At 39.4% G+C, this 19,705-nt stretch overlaps 1 protein-coding gene across 1 annotated transcript in view; it reads left to right on the forward strand.

Moving 5' to 3' along the window:
* LOC144632108 (medium-chain acyl-CoA ligase ACSF2, mitochondrial-like) overlaps positions 1–16,798 on the forward strand; it is an 18,179-nt gene extending 1,381 nt beyond the window's left edge. Inside the window, exons 2-15 of the mRNA XM_078490709.1 lie at positions 943–996; positions 1,705–1,823; positions 3,591–3,647; positions 3,730–3,847; positions 4,637–4,732; positions 4,905–4,963; positions 5,809–5,898; positions 6,933–7,024; positions 7,635–7,711; positions 7,892–7,999; positions 8,446–8,594; positions 9,143–9,197; positions 10,039–10,125; positions 16,537–16,798. Of these exons, the coding sequence (XP_078346835.1) occupies positions 943–996; positions 1,705–1,823; positions 3,591–3,647; positions 3,730–3,847; positions 4,637–4,732; positions 4,905–4,963; positions 5,809–5,898; positions 6,933–7,024; positions 7,635–7,711; positions 7,892–7,999; positions 8,446–8,594; positions 9,143–9,197; positions 10,039–10,125; positions 16,537–16,593 (1,218 nt within the window). The 3' untranslated portion in view covers positions 16,594–16,798. The remainder of the gene's footprint in view (positions 1–942; positions 997–1,704; positions 1,824–3,590; positions 3,648–3,729; positions 3,848–4,636; positions 4,733–4,904; positions 4,964–5,808; positions 5,899–6,932; positions 7,025–7,634; positions 7,712–7,891; positions 8,000–8,445; positions 8,595–9,142; positions 9,198–10,038; positions 10,126–16,536) is intronic.
* Positions 16,799–19,705: the final 2,907 nt, after the last annotated feature.

A 19,705-nucleotide genomic window follows, 5' to 3' on the forward strand; every position in this document is an offset into this window, starting at 1 on the left:
GCTATATTGAAATGGTTAGGTTAATACTGGGGTGGATCCCCCACCTCAGGATTTTTAGTGCACCACTAAGGAATGGCATAACTCACTTTTTTTGGGCAGAATACCAGTTGTATTAGAAATCCGCAAAGTCATTTAATGGGGGGTGCAACCCCTGCACCCTCCCCCTAGATCCACCCCTGCTCTCCTTATGGACGCCTCTATAATACGGACACCTCCCTATTACTGACAGTTCACTTGGTCCAAAAGAGACCAAAATTCTACCTCTCTGTAAATTATGGGTACCTCTATAATGTGACACTCTTCTCTGTCCCTTTGGTGTTCATATTAAAGAGGCTGGGTGATGTGACACCAATTAAACCTTGTCCAACCGAAAGGTGTCTGGGGCATGTTCTTTTTTGAGCTCAAGGCTGGTTTCTTGGAGAGGGCCGAGGACTTATAAAATCTTCTAGTCTACTTTAGGTTCTTGAATTAAACCACAATGGGCGTCAAAAGTCCTTGAGACAGTTGGATGAAATTGATACTAAATTAAAATTCCCGTTTTTTCACCTGTAATCTGCTGCCACTTCTGAACCACTCCCCCTCCCCCCTTTTCAATGTTGTACTCAAACGAGGAAGGTCTTGCAGATAGCAAATACAACATTGTTTCGGGGGGAGGGGGTTATATTGAAGGGGTGAGGGGTAAAATTTGTCTAAGGTACTCAAAAAGTGCCGACTGTCTCAACACTTTTGGCGCCCATTGCAGCTCTTCTGCCATTTTTACAGCATATCTGCAAGCTTTCTCGAGCACTTAGTCACTATGAACTTGTGTTTATACACCTAGGTAGATAAGAAGAGGCATGGCCTTAGCTTGGAATACCTGACAGGAATACTGTCTGTGCTCAAACAGATTGCTTCACTGTGGCTTTTGCAAATAAAGTTCATTTCAATTTCTTTATTTTCTAGGTAAACATTAATCCTGCTTATCAGGTTCCAGAAGTGGAATATGCTCTGAAAAAGGTATTTAATAACCATCATTATAAGCTATTCTTATTATTTTAAATAATCCCTAATTTTGATTATTGTTTAGACCCAGTTTATTTTTCAGATTTAAAGTGCTACTACGATCAAATTTTCGATTTCCATTTTTTTACATTTTCGTGTACAATTTGACTTTCTTACTTACCTTGCCAATTTTCAATCCATTACGAACATCAGAAGTCGTTTTATTTTAACGTTTATTTCTGATAATTTACGGCCGCCATTAAAAAACCTTGTTCCAAGGCTTGGTTGCGAATAGGGAGAAAATGACGTCAAAGACTCCAAATACCTCACGGGTTGAAATTATAATAACAATCAGCATAGAACATTGCACGAAAAATAAGCCCAAACTTTTTGTTGCTTTTCGCGTGATTTTCACTACATATTGTTATTATAATTTCAACCCGTGAGGTATTTGGAGCCTTTGACGTCATTTTCTCCCTATTCGCAACCAAGCCTTGGAACAAGGTTTTTTTAATGGCGGCCGTAAATTATCGGAAATAAACATTAAAATAAAACGACTTCTGGTGTTCGTAATGGATTGAAAATTGGCAAGGTGAGTAAGAAAGTCTTCTTGTACACGAAAATGTAAAAAAATGGAAATCGAAAATTTGATCGTAGTAGCACTTTAAAGCACCATAAAAAATTATTATTATAATATAATTGTTATAATTTACTAAATCTTAGGTTGGCTGCAAAGCACTCATTATGGCTGACCAATTCAAAACCCAGGATTACTACAACATGTTAGCTCACATTGTACATGAGCTGCCGCATTCAAAACCAGGAGATCTCTTCAATGAAAGGTAATAAAAACAGATTCTGCTGAAAGATTGAGCAATGAGTGCAAAACTAAAGTACCAAAATCCTACTCATAGCATGGTAACATTTTATATCCTATTTGAAACATCTCACTGAAATTTATTTGTCTTAGTGACCTGGTGATTAAACTCTAAAGCATTCTCAAGAAAATTAAAGTCAAACCTCATAATAATGTTTAAAACTCGCGCCATTTTGTTTTAAACTGGCGTGATGTAAACGTCCATTTTAACTGAAAGTTTTGTAAGCTGTACTCAAACTGTTACCATGCTAGGGAAAACCATCTTTAGTTAACAATTTACAAAATAAAACCCTCAGTTTCTCCCAACTCCCAATTTCTTGGACCAATTTTCCTTTTCCTTGGATAGTATTTGTCTGAATTTTGCCCCAGATTTCTTCAACCTCCCGATTTCTCAAAGCAACTATTGTTTCCCCCAGAGGTTCGAGAAATCTTGATTTTACCGTATTCAGGAATGTGTACTACTTTACATAATACTTCAATGTTATAAGTTTACAGTACTGCAAGCTATGTTTCAATGACGTTTGCCCATGGAGCAAGAGGCCGAAACTCCTGTGCTTCTAGACTACAAATTGCTACTATATAGTATTTTCACTGTCAAAATAACCACTGATTTAGACTGCGTGCTACGCTGGTGTCTTTGTAATACCTCAGGGTATTTAGAGTCAGAGTTACATGTGCCTCTAGGGATTTCATTTGTCTAACTAAGCAAATTAACTTAGGTTTTTGACTTCTTTTGCCAAGTAACGTCGTGCTGGACCAGTGGAAAATTTTTTGTCCCCACCACCTCCCCGTCGGAGAGCGTACCACTTTCTCCCATCTCTGTCTTATGACCTCAATAACTGCCTTTGCAAAATCTTGCTTCCCATAACTTAGTATTGCAAAGGCAGTTAGTGGTTGTATTGATAGTGAAAATGGTCTACTATTTGCCCTGGGTGGACGTGTCGTTGCCAAATGCACATCATATTTTTGTTACCAACTGAAATTTAAAGACACCCAGAGTCACTCAACCAAGTTACACATGTATGATTGTATGTCTCTGTTTTACAGTATCCTTGAATTGATCTGAATTTGCCATAGGTACTTAGTGAAGCTTGTACATACAAAGGTAGAAACAGGCAGTCAGGTACTTGTAGTCATTTTCTAAGCGCAAGGTAGAATTAGCAATAAAATTATTGAATATTACAAATTACTTTTTTTTAAAAATGTTGAGATGAGGTGCTATTTAAAAGTGGTCAGTTGAATGTAGTAAAGGTTCTAAGGAGAAATAATTTTAGTTACAATCATTATCTAATGTAGTTTTTCTAAAAATATAACAACTCATGCAGTCAGCACGATCTTCAAGGAGTTTAATGCAATTTTTTTCTGTGTGGGATGGTGCATTAGAAGCTCAGTGGTTGTATTAACTAATTCGTTTATTAATAGTCATAATAACAGTCCGCATTTCAAGGATTTTTTTTTACTTGGTCTCCCAATCAGTTATTATAACTAGTAGATAGTGTGATCTGGCAGTGGCAGATCCAGTCCATGAACTAAAGGGGTGGGGGGCCTTTTTGTGTGTATTCCCCAAAATTTTTTTGCAAGGGAAGTCCTTAAAAAATCTGTCTTTTACCAAAACTAAGGAGCCCCCCCCCCCCTGCCACTTCCCTAGATCCCCCACTGTCTAGTGTTCTAGGTCTGAGGAAATAATTTCTGCAAATATACTGAATGCTGATGTTATCATAATTATCCACAGACTTCCTGATCTTAAACTGGTAGTGATGGCTAGCAAGGATCATGAAAGAACATTCAGGTTTGTATTTTCGCCAGTTTTTGAGTTGAAGCAGGCACTTTCAATTGGTGATGTCATGATTGTCATTTGTGTTAAATTTCAGTGGCACAATGGCATTCCAAGAGTTAATGGAGACAGGAGGGGTAGACGAGAGAAGAAAGTTACAAAAATTACAGAATGAACTACAAAGCGACGATCCAATCAACATTCAATTTACTTCAGTAAGTTAATGCTTGCTATTTTCTATACCATGCCTGTTTTATGACCGGCTTTTTTGCGTAGAAATTTTCGTAGAGCGCTATGCTTGTACCATTGTTTTATCAGTATCTAATTATTGCGTCCAAGTGTACAGTACAGTGGTACAGTCGTACAGTCGTACAGCATTGTCTGTATCATAGAATCTTTTCGTATTTAAAATCTATTCTGATTTAATTTTGGTTACATTTCAACATTCTTTAACATTTAAAAAGTGTTTTAATTGTTGTTCGTATGAATGTACGGTGTACACTATACGCGTGTAACACTTTCCGTAGAATCGTACTTCGTACAGAGTATATAGTCAGCCTTCCACGTTGTTTGCTGTGCTCTAGTTATATCTTTTCTATTTTCATTTCTTAAATCTACCTTTTTTAAATTTTTGTCCTACCACCTAAAGAAAATAACTTGAATCCATCATACTCCACCCAGTGTTGTAAACCTCTGCAGCTATCACTAGGATTTTTGCATGTTGATGAGTACTTCTACGAGTCTGGTACTGAAACCTATTCCCATGAGCATGCAACATGTTGGTAGTAACTTCAGGCCCTGTTAAATTGACGATTATCTACAGCAGAACAGGTGGCAAACAAAATACTAGCTTAGTCCCTTGTTATCTTTGTTGTTGTTGTTGTTTTTTAAGGGTTAGTCAAAGCAGTGAAGAAAGTTTGATAGAGTTTTTCTGTCTAATGCTAATTGCCAATCAAGTTATGATTAAATTTATAAAAGATTTATTTGCTTCTGTTTTATATCAGGGTACAACTGGTAATCCTAAAGGAGCTACACTATCCCATCATGGAATTCTGAACAATGCGTATTTTGTTGGAGAAATTTTAGATTACGAAAATCAGGTACTGTTTTGTTAAGTGTTAATTTCAGTGAATGAGTGAGTGATGTCAATTTCAGTGAGCGATACTCTAAAATCATTGTACAACTTCTCCTTACTGGTCTACATACATATTGTATTGTACAAGTTGGAAGAATTTCATTTTTTCATCATAACTTGCATCTTGTTGATTTTAGGATTCTAGAATCTGTATCCCTGTTCCACTTTATCACTGTTTTGGAATGGTCCTTGGAAGGTAAGCTGTGTTTCCCTGGTTACACTGGTTAGATCACCCGGGGGGGGGGGGGGGGCACTCCCATATATGAGCTATATAGGTATGTGCCGCTGTGAAGGGTAGGGTTTTCAAGCAGTTTAGTCTGGGATAGGGTTAAGAAATCAGAAAGTTTTGGTCTAGAAAAGGGTAGCATTTGCCGGAAAACTGATCTTTGTTATGACGAATTTAGTCCAGAATAGGAATAGAAACTCAGAAGAGAAAGAGGCTTTCCTAAACGTAAATAAAATCATTGCAGCATCGTTGTTGACAGATGGTTTTCCATTAAAACACTGATAGTGATACAGTTCTAAAAAATGCAAGTCTGGGATAGGGTAGATTTACGGTGTCTAGTCTGGTATAGGGTTGCAAAAATTAGCTGAACTTGGTCTGGTATAGGGCAAGGGCTTCAAATTCCCAGCGGCACACCCCCACCCAAAAATATACAGGGTGCCCCCCGGGTTAGATCACCAAGCGATGTAAGGAAAGCTGGGGAAGGTGTGATCTGATTGAGAAAATAAACTGGTACCTTATCCCAGTCACACTTTCCCGACAAGATTCACCTGCATGACATGAGCAATGATCTACAAGCTTCATGTGGAGCCAGGTTTCACTTTATTCATTTGCTTGCTACCCACCTACTCTTTGCTGAGTCCATTGCAAGTCCCTCCCCCTGGTTATTCCCTCTCCCTCCAACATTAAAGTCGTGTTTTCTTGGAAATTTGCAGAAACCCATATGGGTTTCTGAAATTTGTTAGTACTCCTTGATTGAGAGAGGTGCTGTGAGGGTTAAGTGTCAAAACGTAATACTTTCTAACTTTTTGTTTCAGTTTTATGAGCATTACTTATGGGACAACTGCAGTTTATCCTTCCCGAGGATTCGACCCTGGAGCTGTCCTGACGGCCATTCAAGAAGAAAAGTAAGTTAAGATATACAGTCGAAGCTCTCTTAACGGACACTCTCGTAAGCGGACAGCTCTACTTACGGCCACCTTGTTAGAAACCCCGTTTTTACTCCCATACAAACTCTGTATTTTTACATTCTCGTAAGCGGACATTCCCGTAAGCGGCCGCGGACACTTTCCGAGATTACGACTTAGACTTTTTCTTTGTTTTTAAGCTCCCGTAAGCGGACACCGCAAAGAAAATCATATAAAAAACCTCTGTATCTTGTATTAATCAATCAACTTCACATCGCCGTTCGTCACAATGATTTTACTGTAATTACAGTACCATATTTTAGTGTTTGTTTTGTCGTCATCCACGTCCGGTTACATTTCGAAACACCACTAACATGCATATTACCATTATGTTAGCTGGGCAAGCTCCCGTAAGCGGCCATCTATCCCCTTCACCTCTAGTGGCCGCTTACAAGAACCATTCTCGTAAGCGGCCAGCTCCAGTTGCGGACATTTTTTTCCCGTCCCGAGGGTGTCCGCTTATGAGAGCTTCGACTGTACACATACGTTTTTTAAAAAAAAAATGAAAATAAAATACTCTTTTCCCCTTTTATATGGAATGTTGATCACTTTAGTAAAGTCTGTGTCATGCCTAGTGGCACATCAGGCTAGAAAATCCTGGTTTCGATAGCATGAAGCGACTAGGAGTATTTCTACTCCCCCCTAGATGGGATGCTAGTCCATCGTAGGGTTACCCCCAGCACAGTTCACCGGTACCCATTCATTCACCTGGGTGGAGAGAGGCACTATGAGAGTGAAGTGTCTTGCCCAGGTACACAACATAATGACCCTGGCCAGGTCTCAAACCTGCACCGCTCGATCCGGAGCCCAGCGCACTTATCATTAGGCCATCGCACCTTCGTGTGTATCCATCTTCAAATTCGGAATTGGGCGAACTAAAATCTGTGTTTTAGCGAGCTAGAAAGTAGTTGCATTTGAAGGGTTGATGTTTTGACTGTTCGGCGTTTTTCTCATGTCGCTTTGATCCGTTTTAGGTGTACTTCCCTGTACGGCACGCCTACAATGTTCATAGATGTTCTTAATCACCCTGCTTTAGACAAGTTTGATGTTAGTAGCCTCTATACAGGTTGGTGTATAAAAAAAAGTCATTTTAGCGACTCTTTCTGTGCACAAACTTCCATTCTATGAAATCAAACGAGATTGATGTTTCAATACACGGATTTAAGTTTCATTTTCTTGTCAACATGGTAACGAAACGGGGCGACGAACGAAACTGTTGCAAAACCCGGCCACAAACAAATTTGTTCCTGTCATTTTCCCGCCTTTTTCACCAAATGCCTGGATTCTCGTCAAGTTTTGATTGGTTGATTGTGCTATTTGCTACGTTGCTGATTGGCTTAACGACAGCCATCAGACAAGCGCGTAAAATAAACCAATAACCGCTCTATACCAGAGTGTGCTCACGTGACTTTTCCCACGCTTCCGCGCCGGTTGCAAGCGCGGGAAATTTCATGTCACTCATGATCAGAGGATTTTGCACCTGATTGGCTGAAAATACAACATATTGGTTTGAGAACGTCACGCGAGATTTTTCAAGTTTTTGAAGTTGTAGACTGCAAAACAGGCGCTTCGCGCCTTCGATAAGCACTTTTACCAACGTTTTTAGACAAAAAACGACTGTTTTGCAGTCTACTGAAGTTGTTAATCAGATCATCATTGTTTCAACGGATTCTAAGGTGTCATGGCCGGCTCACCGTGTCCAATCGAGGTGATGAAACAAGTGATGACAAAACTGCACATGCCTCAAGTCACGGTAAGTAATGACTGTTGAGTAGAATGCGAGAAAGCGTGATATTTTACACAAAGTCAGACAGGATATCAGTCAAATAGTTACCGTGCTTGTGTCAGGACAAATTTTGGAAACCTGTCTCGCAATTCATGCCATATGTTCTGTGCAATTCTATGCTGACGGATCGTAAATTTCTGTTTTCAGATCTGTTATGGCTTAACAGAAACAAGTCCAGTTACAAATCAGACGCTGATGGATGATCCAATAGATCTACGAGTTTCCACGATAGGACGAGTACACCCCAATAATGAGGTATGCACGTTTTATTCCTGTTTGAAAATTTTGAATAAAGGTACTTCAGTTATATTGCATCTTTAGAATTTTTTATGTTCTATACTTAGCCCTTGTGTATTTTGTTAAATTTTTATTATCACTTAATGTGACTAAGAAAATTACAATACCTCATCGTGATTGGCTGAAAGCAGAAAAAAATATTTTTAATTTTAAATTTGCACTGCAGTGCAATTAGGCGCGCTCGTTCATAATTGTCCTAGTCGTGTAATAAATGAGTAATAGTGTAAACGTTTGAGCAATTAAAGATTTCCATTACTTGAGATATTTGCGAAATTCTTTCAAACTGCACTCACGAAAAGGCTCGTACAATTTTGAGAGAACTTTGAATTTTACTCATAGTGTGAATCCTTAATCGCACTCGCATTCATAGATTACAAATATTTATCTAAATCTCCCCTTTTCAGGCAAAAATCGTGGACAGCGAAGGCCGTGTAGTACCCATCAATACTGCCGGCGAGATTTGCTTTCGAGGTTACAACGTTATGCTGGGATACTGGGAGGATAAGGAAAAGACTGACGCCTGCATTGAGCCCAGCGGTTGGTTCCACACTGGGTTAGTGCTTCAAAACGAGCTAGCTTGCTAAGTTTTTATTTAGACAATAATGTTGTGGTCCAAGTGCGAATGCTTGAAACTCCAACAGTGATAGGCACACGCTATTAATGATAAGTAAAAGCAGAAGTATATAATCTAGATTATGTACTTCTGGTAAAAGGCACCAGTCTCCTCCCCGCCGTATCGCTTTGCTCGCCAGTCGCGAGTGCCCCAAGGTATAGTATATTCGTCCCAAGGTGAGCCTGCTCGCAGGCTAAGCTTATCCCGATTACCGTTGCATGCATGAAGCGACTAGGAGTATTTCAATTTTCCCTAGATGGGATGCTAGTCCATCACGGGTTACCCCCCAACACTATATTTACCGGAACCCATTTGTACACCCGGGTTGTGTGCCCAAGAACACAACGCAGTGACCCCGGCCAGGGCAGGAACCCGGATCGTTCCGGAGTTCAGCACGCTAACCATTAAGCCATCGCGCCTTCCACTTTGGTACAAGGTAGTACAGCGAATAATAGTTAATAGTTGTTCTAATTCATTTTCCTTTATAGTGATATGGCAACAATGGACGAAAACGGATACGTTAAAATTATTGGGAGAATAAAGGTATGTTACCAGTAACCGTGTCACCAGCTGCAAGCAACAATCGTTCTTGTGCCTTACCGTGGTATAAATCTTTCAAGGAGTTTTTGTAGCCTGCGTCGCAGACAGTCCAAACCAAGGATTTTGTGACACGGCCGGCTGCAACCCAGGCTAGGATTTTTTAGGATCTTGCAGAATCCTGTACAATATCTTTAAAGTTCCTTCAATGATCCTCCAGGATCTTGCAAGAATTTAAAGAGCACTTTCTATTACATTCTTTAGGCTTGTAAAATCTTCATCTAGTATTCCCTGATGATCTTAGAGGTCCTTGCAAAGATCGTTGCAATGACGTTTTAAGTTAATCAGCAAATCAGAGATCTAAGATCTTCCTAAGATCCACAATCTCTTAGAAAACGTGGCAGGCATTTGAAGATCTTTAGGTTTTTGAGCAGGAATAGACTGGCAGCAAATAGGCAGAAGCGCTACATTCTATCCAGGACATTAACTGTGTGAATGAGCATGTGCATTTTCCACAAGTTTATTTAAAATTGGGAACATCCCTAGAGACCGGCGGCGTATAAAAACTTATTATGTAAAAACTGAACCAATTTTAACTCCGATGAAGGTAACAGAGAGTTACCGAAAATTCAGTTTTATACGTTTTTTACCAACTTTTTAAACCGATTTTAAGATCAGATACAGACCAAATTTTTTATCATGTCAAACACTGATCGCCCTAACAACAACAACAACAACATCTACTAGGCAGAAGATGTCCAATTGTTTTCCCTAGCTAGTATAGCTAACGCTTAACTAAAATCTTTGAGGTATTTAAATGAGATTTTGATTTGATTTGATTTTGTAGGATGTGATCATCCGCGGAGGAGAAAACATTTATCCAACAGAAGTTGAACAATTTCTGTACAAACATCCCAAGATACAAGATGTACAGGTACAACATAAGTTTAACCATCTCAGTAAGGTAATGACTGCCAGCATCGGTATTGCGTCAAAGACAAAGGAACAACACTCAAAACAGCATGCTAAGAAATGTCATTGTTAGTCATTTTTATGTCCTAAGAACGAGTTTGCCAGAGGACCAGGCAGGGGTGATACATGCTATCTCTCCGATTTGGATGAAACTTTGCCAGATTGAAGGGCTCACCCAATAACTCTGAAAGACAAAGTGGGTCGGCTTTGCGATTTTTCCCTTGGGAGTTAGACCACCCCCCCTGGTTTTTGACCCCAAATCCCCAAAATTCCACTAAAATAAGCAACAAATGTAGACACCGCTCCTGGCTACAGAATATAATGAAATTTATTGTTATTCCACACACATAAAGACTAGCCCATTGTTAGTTCACACTGCAAGTTTCATGTCATTTGGACTGACAGGTGCCAATCAAGAATTGCCAACTTCTACCCATGTCACGCCACATTTTTCAGTTATGCAAATTAGCTCAAATTCTGATCCAAATATCGTCAAAGTCCAACTTCCTTTTTCCAAACAGTTTTTGCCATGTTACAGGCTTAGCTTTGTTCTATTAAAATCACAAATAAAATTTTTGGCATCTGTTAAATTTTGGCGACAACAGCTGTTAAAATAACGTGACCAGAGACTGGTTCTAACAAAGAGCCAAGGACCAAATTCAAGAAAATAAAGCACTATAGATCAGTTCAATGAACACAATATCTAGGTAATTGCGATTAACAGTGTCTGTAAACACAATTTATAGCCGTTAACTCTAGCGGAAGGCGATATTCAGTGCAATATTCCTTTCAGTTATATTAAATATCCCCTAAATTATGTTCTTATTTATTGAGTGTAAGGAACGGTCATGATGTTTTTTTAGTTCCAAGGCATCGAGGTGCAAGATATGAGTTTCAGTACATTACGTGGTTCGAAAGTTCTTGAATAGCCATAAAGACGATAACAATCTTCACACTTGACCTTGTTACTGACCTTCAATTAGTTATCGTCAACACCTTTTCACACTGCATATGAACACTTCAATCTGTGCCCGCCGTAAGCAGCCCTGAAATCGACCTGAAATTGTTATTTGTCTTGACCGATTTAGTCTCGAGCTCACTCTTTTGTTTATCTGTTCACTGACAGTCCGAGGAAACTTTGGATTATTCTTTGTTGCATTTGATATTACTTATGTAAACATAGTTTCGAAAAGCGAACTGAATGTGTGGGAAATCGCGCCCAAGACCATGGTCAGCGGTAGAGAAAAATAGCAAATTGTATTTGAAATACATCATTTTTTTTTCTTTGGCTAAAATGTGAATGATTTTTTCACTTAATATTCAGACCCTACGAGTGTCTTGCAATTCTGTGTCCAGCAATAAGAAAATCGCTTTAAAAAACACATTGTTGATTGTTACTAGAATTGCGTGATATTTACATGATCAAGTCGCGTGACTTTGCCCAGCACGGGTTTTATTTAAAAAACCTTACTTACAGAGTTGGCGATCTGTGCATCTCAAAGTTGAACGTGGCTTTTCTTTCTTGTTTGTTTTTGAATAATTCTCAGAACAAATGTGACATATCCGTTCGTTATCCGTGGGTGAAGGGATTTTTTCCCTTGACCTCTTGTCAAAAAGATATAAGAACGCATCTGAGAGCAGTAAAAGTCTCAAAGACTGGTACTCCCCTCAAAGAAGGATTTGATTCTCGCTCGCGCTGGACATTTCAATGAAGATTGCGCTAATATGACGATCTGTCAGAGGCACTGAGCTGAGCTGGGTGTGTTTTGGAGACCAAGCAGGAAATATGTGCATCCCCTTCATGGAAATCGCAAGGGCAAGCCGGAGAGAGGAGCAAATCTGGAAATGAGCAGACAAATTATGGAAAATTGGAGAGTGCTTATTCCAGTTGAAGCAGGTTAAGTAGGAAGATATTGTCTACGCTCGTTCTGTGCTGCTGTTTAAAAAATAAGATAACCTTTTTATCGCGGTCTTTGCTTAAGCTATTGTAACACAGAATAATGCAAAAAGGTGCAAATTATGGCCAGTGACTAATCTAATTCTTAGTTTTCTTTTATGTTTATATGTGTCTGTACAGAAACAAGGTCAAACATCAGACTAGTCTAGCGGTTCAGTCAAGCCACTTTTGAGAGTCGGTCTGCGGGTACATTTGTATTTACCTGGCGGTTCAGGGTTTATATAATAGGGCCTTTCTCGGTCTTTAATATTTGAAAGGGTTTTGCGGTCCAGGAAGAACAAAGTACATAGCGGTTTGCGGGATGTACGACCTCCTATAATAAACCCCCGACAATAGCCCCTTGCTCAAATACTCCAACACTGCGAGTTCTAGTCCTATTCTAGTTTACGGACGAAAAACGTAATGTTGACACAGGCATTGACATTTTCTGTTAAGTTTTTTGGGGAGAGGGCAGGGAGGTGGATGATAATATCACGGTGTGATTATTAAAAAAATAACGTAAAATTTTATGAATAATGCTGAACTGTTTTCAGGAATATGCAAACTGTGTAGAACTGATCACCTTGCTACTATGCGAGTCTCGACACCGGATGAAGTTTTGTACCAATACCGTAAAATTCCGGTTATAAGCCCCCCCTCCCCCGATTATAAGCTCCCCCGGGTTATAGCCCATCTACCTGGAAACAAAAAATACATCCGATTATAAGCCCCCCGGATATAAGCCCCCCCCCCCTCTACCGGATGACAGTACTGAACAGGGCTAAATGTTGCTTTATTGTGCGTTTTTACTTAAATACGTAATTTTAATAAATTTGCCAAGAGGTCTCTGGAAGCTACCTAAACAATAAATCAGAGCAAGGTCAAGCTCCCAAACAGCCATTACCATGAGTTCCACCTGTCCAGTCCAAAAGGGATGGGTGGTGAAGATATCCAAAAAAGAGATCCGCTTTTCAGAGGAGGTCAAGTCTCATCTGAAAAGGAACTTCCTAGAAGGTGAGGAGACTGGAAGAAGGGCAAGTGCAGTGGATGTCTACAGTAAACTAAGAACTTTGCGCGACGAGAGTGGAGAGAAAGTATTCAACAAAGAAGATTGGTTGACTGCTGAGCAAATAGCCCGGTACTTTAGTAGACTTTCTGACTTGCACAGAACTGGCCGACTAGCCATAGACCAGGCTGATCGAAGAGGAGGAGCAAGGTTTTGTTGCCGAGGCAGAGGAGATAGTAACAAGGCTTCGAGTTCGAAGTCAGCTGGAGCTTTAATTTTATTATTGTAAGACACTGAATGCTAAATTAGTTGTAAATTCCAGCTGTTTACCGCCTGTAGCATGGTTGCGTTTCGAGGCGCAGGCTAAAGATGCCAGAATGAAGTCTACATGGAGTTTACAAAAAAATCGCGGATTCCACATAGGGTAAGTTGCCGTTTCGCTAGCTTCGCTTGCAGTTTGCTCTCTTAAATGGTCGGTGACCCCTACTTTTTTTAACGGATCACTTTTGTTAATTAATATCTACGTTTTGCGAGAAAATGAAAAAAACCTATCGAGTGGAAGTTCGATTTTTTTGTCACACTGACGGTTTGAATTCCACTTTTTGAGCTTTCCCTTTTGCCGTGCGACAGTTTCAAACTCGTTTTTTTTTTTCAGGGTTAAGTTTTACAAATAAGATGGCAAAACTAGGAATTATTCACGCAACAGACGCACTTCTACAAAACGTGATTAAGATCGTTAGCCTCTGTTTACGCATTTCGATATTTTTAACAATAAGCCCTGTAAACCATGCTAAATTACCGTGCGCAAATTTTTCAAAATCAGGGTAGTTTTCCACACGCTTTTTCTCTGAAACGAAGTCGGTGACCCCAACCTTTTTTTTTTTTGCATTTATGACACAAGTAACTCATTATTTGACTGCAGGAAAAAACTAAAAGAAATCTATCGAGTAGAAAATTTTGGCGTGAACGTCCTTAAGGACGTTCACGCTAATTGCTGATGCGCTTCCTTACTGCGCACGTAATTCATGTCGCAACAGCACGCCACGTCATGCATGAGCATGCGCGCTGAGAAAACTTTCCAAGCACATATAGGGTGGGTAGCCGTTGTGTTTACTTCGCTTGCAGCTAGTTTCCTCGCTTAAACAGTCGGTGACCCCCATTTTTTTCGGGATATATAACCTTTTGGGATAAATCTCTATCGATTGACAAAAAAGGGCCAAATTTAAATGTTAGAAGTTTATTTTTTTTTTTTCGTTTTCTCTTCCCGCGCGCAGTCACAGTCACATTTTGCTGTTTTGAACGTTTGCAAATCCAGTTGTTTAAGACAAGGTTTACTCAAAAGGACTTTAAAAGTGAAATAATTATATTTGTTCAATAGACCCACTTAAATAAATTCGGACAAAAGAATTTGGCTTGCATCATTCATGTAAAATATTTTGTTGCCAGAAGCCACAGAGGTCATATCGAGTGACGAAGTCAAATTTAGCCAAATAAGCGCCTTTCTTTCAGATATCGTATCTTATAAACGAATGCAGTGACCCCCAATGTTTTTTACATTTCTGACATCAGTAACTTGTGAACTAGCAGTGGTGAAAGTTTAAAAAAAAGTTGCAATGTTGGAAGATTTTTGCGCGAACGTCCTTAAGGTAACTTGTTAGTCAACCCATGGATGGAATGACAACTTAGAGACTCTATATATCAAAGATGTGCCAAGACAACTTTGAGTGAATTACATCTATAAAGTAACTAATAAAAATACCTTTCTACCATCCCCACCCCCAACCCCTGCAAGAGGCTTCCCGGAATGAGTAAAAGAAGCTTTGAATCCTCTTCCATTATTTCCAGGTATTTTCACTCAAACTTTGAGCCTGCTTGCAATCTAATTTTTTAAACGAAAATTCAAAGAAAAAAAAATCAGGGCCCCGCCATATGTCTTCTAAGCTGGCATAGCTTGCTCCAAAGCTGCATTTATAGGCTAATCCATGGTCGTACGTTGACTAAAATGAAGTGCCAGAAGTCTTGCGAAAGGTAAAAGCAAATTGTATATTTCATCACAGATAGGTGATTGAACACAGTCCATTTCTTATCATTGGGTCTTATTTCCTGCAGTTGCAGTTACCGCTGATGATGCTTCCGGGCTCATGCTTCGTCACGAACCCACGAACAACCTCACGAACAATTTACCATGTTTGCCTTTATGCACGAGAAGCCGAAACCATTAATTTAAAGTTTGTTTTAACCCACAGTTGAATTATAAAAACGAAAGCTCGAGTCTAAATCGGTCAAGACAACTAACAATTTCACGTCGATTTCAGGCTGCTTACGGCGGGTACAGATTGAAATCTTCATATGCAACGAGAAAAGGCAGTGTCGACGATAACTAATTGAAGGTCGGTAACAAGGTCAAGTGTGAAGATTGTTATCTTTTTATGGATATTCAAGAGCTTTCAAACCACGTAATGTACTGAAACTCATATCTTGCACCTCGATGCCTTGGAACTAAAAAAAACATCATGACCGTTCCTTACACTCAATAAATAAGAACATAATTTAGGGGATATTTAATATAACTGAAAGGAATATTGCACTGAATATCGCCTTCCGCTAGAGTTAACGGCTATAAATTGTGTTTACAGACACTGTTAATCGCAATTACCTAGATATTGTGTTCATTGAACTGATCTATAGTGCTTTATTTTCTTGAATTTGGTCCTTGGCTCTTTGTTAGAACCAGTCTCTGGTCACGTTATTTTAACAGCTGTTGTCGCCAAAATTTAACAGATGCCAAAAATTTTATTTGTGATTTTAATAGAACAAAGCTAAGCCTGTAACATGGCAAAAACTGTTTGGAAAAAGGAAGTTGGACTTTGACGATATTTGGATCAGAATTTGAGCTAATTTGCATAACTGAAAAATGTTGCGTGACATGGGTAGAAGTTGGCAATTCTTGATTGGCACCTGTCAGTCCAAATGACATGAAACTTGCAGTGTGAACTAACAATGGGCTAGTCTTTATGTGTGTGGAATAACAATAAATTTCATTATATTCTGTAGCCAGGAGCGGTGTCTACATTTGTTGCTTATTTTAGTGGAATTTTGGGGATTTGGGGTCAAAAACCAGGGGGGGTGGTCTAACTCCCAAGGGAAAAATCGCAAAGCCGACCCACTTTGTCTTTCAGAGTTATTGGGTGAGCCCTTCAATCTGGCAAAGTTTCATCCAAATCGGAGAGATAGCATGTATCACCCCTGCCTGGTCCTCTGGCAAACTCGTTCCTAAATATTTAAAAACGTACAGAAAAATACGGTAGATATGGCTGATACAGGAAAATGTATGTTGCCATGACCCTCGCAAAAATGTCAGTTAAATAAGCTTTGGTCATACACGACAGGAGGTATAATTTTGCCTCTGTTTTTGTTTTGTTATCTTTTAGATAATCGGCGTTCCTGATCATCGGCTGGGAGAAGAAGTTTGTGCCTGGATCAAGTAAGAATTCAGTTAATTGCAACCCTTGAACATAACAAACACTTGAAAAGCCCAATTGTTATGCTCCAATCAAAACGGAACGAGAGCAATCGCGAAACTTTGTTGCTTAGCAACATGTTATCACACGGATGCGTTGCTTAGCAACATGATACTAGCGGAGACGTGATGCTCCTTAGCAACTGTTCTCAGGGAGCTGCAGACTCAATATGAATTCTTGGCCCGATTAACGCTAATTAACTGCGCTGCGCAGTTCTTGCTCTGCAAGCGGTTTTTTAACTGCGCTGCGCAGTTCTTGCTCTGCAAGCGGTTTTTTTTTTTCTCAGTGACCAGACTGATGCCCCGCTCGGCCGGGCTCGGGTCACGCAAGGTTTAAAAGCTAGAAAAAACTTACCAATGGGAAATTTTCAAATGCTTTGGTCTTAATAAGCATGTTTAGCATGAAATATCCGATTTTGAAGCGTTTTACTCAAAGAAATTTCTAAATTTTCATGCGTCAAAAGAAAAAATATATTTCAGCGGGCCAGAATCTGTGAATAAATACCATTACGTTGGTGTAAAAGAATGTGCTGACATGACAAGTTTCACTTTCGATCGGCTAGACCTCGAGTCACGTAATTTTTCAAAGCTATTATCATCTTCCTTTCAAATCTTTGCGAGGCCATTAATCTTTCCTTACAAAATTCAGTGTGAAGTATTTTGAAAAGTTTGAATCGAAGAAAATACTAAAATTTCACGCTTTAAACAAATACGCTTTAGCGGGCAAGAATTTACATTTATTAACATTACGTTTGTGTCCTGGAATGTGCTGGCGTTAGCAAATTTTTACTTTCACAAGGCACTGATCGGCAAGAATCACGCAATGCTCTAAAAGGTTTAAATCTGCCACAAACGGAAACTAAACAAATCCTCTGGTCTAAACTTAGCATGTTAAGTGTGAAATGTTTGACTTTTTAGCGTTATTTTTTTTTTGGAGCTGTGTCATCTAGAGGATTTCTGAAATCTGATGGAAAACCACTGAGACAAACCCTGACTTGCAAGCGTTACGTCATTGCTAAATTAATTCCCCGGGGAATTTCCATTCAGCAAAACACAGGTCTAGTGTTTTTCTCAAATTTGATTTAATTATTTGTTCCAATATTCCATTTTCGGAGCTGGTTATTCAATCTTTCAACGGTAATTCAAGACAACACTGGATGCTGATTTAAAATATTTTTTTGTTTCACGGATCAGGATCGTGGGAATTAAATTTGGCCAGCATTAGCATATAAGAAAAATATTTAATTTCGGATGGAACTAGTCAACCATGAAATGTCACGCAAGGTGTTTCCCTACCATCTTGTTTGTCAGTCGCAACATTGTTCGACGCAGGTAAAGGGGATAAGGGGGGCGGCGCATTTTTTGTTCCCCCCACATGGCTCCCCTAAAGTGCTAAAGAGACCAGCGCAGTTGTAAGCTCTAAGAGCTCTTGTTTTTTTCTCAGTGACCAGACTGATGCCCCGCTCGGCCGGGCTCGGGTCACGCAAGGTTTAAAAGCTAGAAAAAACTTACCAATGGGAAATTTTCAAATGCTTTGGTCTTAATAAGCATGTTTAGCATGAAATGTCCGATTTTGAAGCGTTTTAATCAAAGAAATTTCTAAATTTTCATGCGTCAAAAGAAAAATATATTTCAGCGGGCCAGAATCTGTGAATAAATACCATTACGTTGGTGTAAAAGAATGTGCTGACATGACAAGTTTCACTTTCGATCGGCTAGACCTCGAGTCACGTAATTTTTCAAAGCTATTATCAGCTTCCTTTCAAATCTTTGCGAAGCCATTAATCTTTCCTTACAAAATTCAGTGTGAAGTATTTTGAAAAGTTTGAATCGAAAAAAATACTAAAATTTCACGCTTTAAACAAATACGCTTTAGCGGGCAAGAATTTACATTTATTTACATTACGTTTGTGTCCTGGAATGTGCTGGCGTTAGCAAATTTTTACTTTCACAAGACACTGATCGGCAAGAATCACGCAACGCTCTAAAAGGTTTAAATCTGCCACAAACGGAAACAAAACAAATCCTCTGGTCTAAACTTAGCATGTTAAGTATGAAATGTTTGACTTTTTAGCGTTATTTTTTTTTGGAGCTGTGTCATCTAGAGGATTTCTGAAATCTGATGGAAAACCACTGAGACAAACCCTGACTTGCAAGGGTTACGTCATTGCTAAATTAATTCCCCGGGGAATTCCCATTCAGCAAAACACAGGTCTAGTGTTTTTTCTCAAATTTGATTTAATTATTTGCTCCAATATTCCATTTTCGGAGCTGGTTATTCAATCTTTAAACGGTAATTCAAGACAACACTGGATGCTGATTTAAAAGATTTTTTTGTTTCACGGATCAGGATCGTGGGAATTAAATTTGGCCAGCATTAGCATATAAGAAAAATATTTAATTTCGGATGGAACTAGTCAACCATGAAATGTCACGCAAGGTGTTTTCCTACCATCTTGTTTGTCAGTCGCAACATTGTTCGACGCAGGTAAAGGGGATAAGGGGGGGCGGCGCATTTTTTGTTCCCCTGACATGGCTCCCCTAAAGTGCTCACGAGACCAGCGCAGTTGTAAGCTCTAAGAGCTCTTGTTAACAATTGGTTCGTGCTTTAGCCTGCACTCTCGCTTACGTATACTAATTTGGTTGCGTGGCTCTGCTAACTTGTTATAATACAAGATTAAAAGTTTAAAAACAGATGACTCCCACCCCCCACCCCCCCCCCCTTTCCTCAAGCCTTTAAAGCTGATTTCCAGTCCGTACTGCGCAGACTCGGGGTTTGTTTTCGTTTTTGTTTTGAATTCGTTGAAACGTTACACTTCAGTGACAGCATACATGAAGTTTTTTAGTACGCCATTACAGTTCGTTTCGTTCAAGAATTTCCGATGAGCTGAAACGTCGGTTTGAAATAGCGTCAAGGTTCCTCTACTCGTTATTATTTGTTCTACAAGGATATCTGGCGTTAATTATGAAGAAAAAGGTATGTTTGTCGCGGAATTTTTAGTTTTGCTTGTAAACATTTCTTCGTGTGGGCTCACATAAACATTGCAGCCGAGATTGCGCAGTACGGACTGGAATTCATC

The sequence above is a fragment of the Oculina patagonica genome, chromosome 12 (assembly GCF_052425735.1).
Source record: "Oculina patagonica isolate OP01 chromosome 12, crgOcupat, whole genome shotgun sequence".
Classification (NCBI taxonomy): domain Eukaryota; kingdom Metazoa; phylum Cnidaria; class Anthozoa; order Scleractinia; family Oculinidae; genus Oculina; species Oculina patagonica.